Below are 3,859 nucleotides of genomic sequence, written 5' to 3' on the forward strand. Positions count from 1 at the left end.
TATTAGATTTGGTTAAAATCATCGGGAGTTATGAACGTTTAGGTAAACCATTAGCTGGAAACAAAATAATCAAGTATGAAAATTTCTTTCTTATATTTAGGCCTCATTATATTTAAATACCTTTAGTCATTTTTACTTGAAGAAATTAACAATCTTATTCAAAACTATTTGTAAATTTGTCCTCAAAGTTTACTGTAGTACTTGAAACATTACATTGTGTTCTGTAATAAACCTCTCAATCACTTATTTCATAATTAATTATCGATGATAATCTTGAACAGATATCAGAAACAACTAATTGAGAAATCTCCTAAGTGGCCTGTTTCAATTATAAGTTCTCAACTATCATGGAAGTCTACAACTATTTGTGCTTAGTAAAGAGCTCTGAGAGTTGAAGAGAGCTCCGATGTCCTAAACTATCGCACTGTTGCTAAGTTACTAAACATATTCAAGGTACTTGAAGTGGGAGAGTTGTTCGATTGTATATTGTCGGTTTTATGCAATGAAAGAAAATCCAACAGTATTCAGAAGAGCGTATTTTCTACTTCACCTGGACTGGACAATTATTTAGGAATGTAAACCTGAAATATATTTATATTATATTAGAACCTGGAACGGTCTACTAAATGAGTTTCATTTAGTAAAAATAATTAATACCAATAAATATTTCTGTAAAATACATATAAAAGAGTCAATTGTGCATTGTAAAAAAAAATTCAAATTTTTATTCCCGTATAAAAAAAGTATTTAGGAATAAAAAGTCTGTGAACTAATTTTTTATTTGTTAATCGTGAATTATTTTATTTATTTTTTAATGGATAATATAGGCACCTATGATGATATTTTATTTTACTCGCCACTTGACTGGCGTGATCATGTCCTTTTGTGCCCTTGTACAATATCCAATCAAACATGGGTAAATATTACTCTGATTTATTCAGTCAGGGTATGCGGTGACAATCGCGCTAACGAGATCATTTTTGGCTTTTGGACAAAAGTAATCAGGCAGTCTTCATCTCATGAATTTTAAAGCACATTGTTTAACATTTCGGCTCAACTGATTTTTTATTTAAATTTTAAATTAATCAATTAAATTTTAAGTTCCGTAATAATGTTATAAGAAGAGAAGAAAAATGTATAAGCCGAATATACGTAATGAATTAGTAAATTCATAGAACCATGAAATATGAATACTCCAGATTAGGCCGTACGTATGATTTGTAGGCCGTACTAAGTACGTCTTGGGACGCTCCCCATTTAGTCCCTGTTAGCCTTTTCATCAGCTTCAATTTTGATTGTCCTTTCTGAGTTGCTTTATGGATTTATTTTAGCTAGGTCAGCTTAGAGTCCAGCGTGATTCCTAAATAGCTGGCTTTGTCAGTTCTGGTTAGTTTTTTGCCTTTAAAGTATAAATGAACCTTATGTATTTTTGTACTAAGTCTAAAAACTTGAGACACAGTTTTCCGTGGATTAACTGTCATTCCATTTTCTTTCACCCAGTCGTGTAGCGTGACTTTATTTAGAGTTTCTTCTAGACCACCCATACTAGAACTTGTTCCCCAGATAGCTAAGTCATCCGCAAAAAGAAGTGCTTGGACCACAGGGTGATTAATCATTATCCTGTCAACCAGATCATTAATCATTATGTTGAATAAATAAGGACTTAGGACTGAGCCCTGTGGTACACCTTGTTTGGTTTGCCTATAACTGGACACTGAACTACCATAGCGGACCTTAATAAATCTCTGTCCCAGGAAAGATCGAATCCATGAGAGGAGATTGCCACCTATACCCATACCTTTCAACTTAGTAATAGGTTTTTTCCTCCATACGCAGTTGAAAGCAGCTTGGAAGTCAATAAACACTGCAAGTGCATGTTGTCTTCTTTGGAAGCCATCTTTCACTTCCTGAGAGAATCTGATGACCTGCTCAACCGTGTTTCTCGTGTCTTCCTGAAACCCGCCTGTCTGTCTGAAAGAAGTTTTTTTGGCTCAAGATATTCTTGTAGACGCGCTATAACCATTCGTTCAACCAGTTTACAGAGTGTGCTTGTGAGAGAGATAGGCATCTAACCGTTGATATCGTCAGCTGGTTTTCCATTTTTTAAGATGGGTAGTACCTCCGCTTTCTTCTATTGTGCTGGGACATGGCTTTTCCACGTAAAATTTATAAATCTTAAAAGGATATCTTTAGCTTTTTCTCCCAAGTTTTTCAAGAATTCAGGCAATACACCGTCTGGACCAGCACTTTTCCCCATTTTTGGTTTGCTCAGAGCAACTTCCAGTACCAATTTTGAAAAGGGTGAACAGAACAGCTTGCTATTATCTAAATTTAAGCAACCCGAATTCTCTATTAAGTCTTGTTTTTTAATCTTTTCTGGGAGAGTGACATTACTGATCTTGCAATAGTTCTTGCAATACACTTCAGCTATATCCTCCTCAGTAGTAACTAACTTGTTCCCTATTTTAATAAACTCATGTTCTATAATTTTCTCTACGTTTATCCTAGAAATAAAAGCGTGAGCCTTCTTTCCATCCTTCCTGAAGTCCATCTCCTTCAGAAAATTATTATATGTTTGTCTTTTGGAACAGATAACGGCATGTCTTAATTGGGCACTTGTCTTTCTTAGCACCACCATATCCGACCTTAGCCCTGTTCTCTCTGCACGGCAACGAGCTTCCCCATTTCCCTTTTTTAACTTTTCTAGCTCGATATTCCAGTAAGGTTTAAATTTTCGAACTTGTCCACAAGGAATATTTCGGAGGGCACATTTCAATATTAATTTTGTTAGAGTTTGGGCAATTTGATCAACATTTGGGCCCAGAATGTCCTCCTTTATCATGATGTTCGTATCTCTCCTGTAATCTTCCCATCTTGGTCTTTTCAGATTCCAACGAGAAAAACGAGATTCCCTGTGTTCAGTGCGTAATGTTCGACTTTCAGCTTCTACGATTAGGATTTTGTGACCAACTCCACCCGGATGTGAAATGAGATCGTGTTTAATTTTCCGCGTAAGTGATGGATGGCAGAGAACAATGTCAGGGTGCGTCTGGTACTTTATAGGAGAGAAATGTTGGTTGCTTCTGCACATTATCTACGAAATCACATTGTCCCGAATAGATAAAATCTTCAACTACATCACCTGCCTGATTATTCGTTTTGTAACCCCAAATCCATGAGTGCGCATTAACGTGTCCCATCAGTAATGAGTGTTCATCCCAGCTTTCCAAAAGATCTTCAAGAGGCAGCTTGTTTCCCGGTGGGCTATAGATAAAATAGATCTTCCTCATGCATCTCCCATTCCATACTTTGGCACGCATCACCTCAGACTTTTCTGTTGCAGTCATGGTCGTAATTATATCGATTTTAGCGACTAGATGGTTTTTAACATAAACTACCATTCCTGAGGCCACTTGACGTCCACGTGTCAATATTTTCATTTGGTATCCTTTTATACTTATAAAGTCTTTTTCAGTTGAAGCTCCACATTTCTGTAAGTTTATCATGTATTAGACCTCCAGCATTCCAAAAAAATAATTTTGAGCTTGGAGTTTTGATGGCCTTTAGAAAGGCCGTTTGCATTACGGTTGAGTGCCGTAGTTGTCATATTCTGTGGGCTGTTGTGGCGACAGCTACTGCTCATTTAGCGCTATCCAGGGGGCACGTGTATCAATGATACGGACGTGAGCAGCACTACCCCCCATAAACACAAATATGCAATAAGGAACAAACTGAACTTTTATAAAATACTTTCTTTGTTTTGTAGTTCTTTTAATGTTTTTCCCAATCCCAATTTTAGTTGAATTAGGAGAACTTTTGCAGCATATGATTTGTGGCATTTGACTGTTTAATTAACTCG

General features: G+C 36.4%; 1 protein-coding gene across 1 annotated transcript; it reads right to left on the reverse strand.

The window, feature by feature from the left end:
- Positions 1 to 2,131: 2,131 nt before the first annotated feature.
- Positions 2,132 to 3,091, reverse strand: LOC136795846 (uncharacterized). Its single transcript, XM_067047716.1, has one exon. The coding sequence runs from the start codon at positions 3,089 to 3,091 to the stop codon at positions 2,132 to 2,134; it is 960 nt and encodes a 319-aa protein (XP_066903817.1).
- Between the last annotated feature and the right edge of the window lie 768 nt (positions 3,092 to 3,859).

Source organism: Halyomorpha halys, unplaced genomic scaffold (genome assembly GCF_000696795.3).
Source record: "Halyomorpha halys isolate HHAL.00 unplaced genomic scaffold, Hhal_1.1 Scaffold34.1, whole genome shotgun sequence".
In the NCBI taxonomy this organism is placed as follows: Eukaryota; Metazoa; Arthropoda; class Insecta; order Hemiptera; family Pentatomidae; genus Halyomorpha; species Halyomorpha halys.

Coding starts and splice junctions, on each gene's coding strand:
- LOC136795846 (XM_067047716.1), bottom strand. CDS start 3,091: ATGTGCAGAAGCAACCAACATTTCTCTCCTATAAAGTACCAGACGCAC.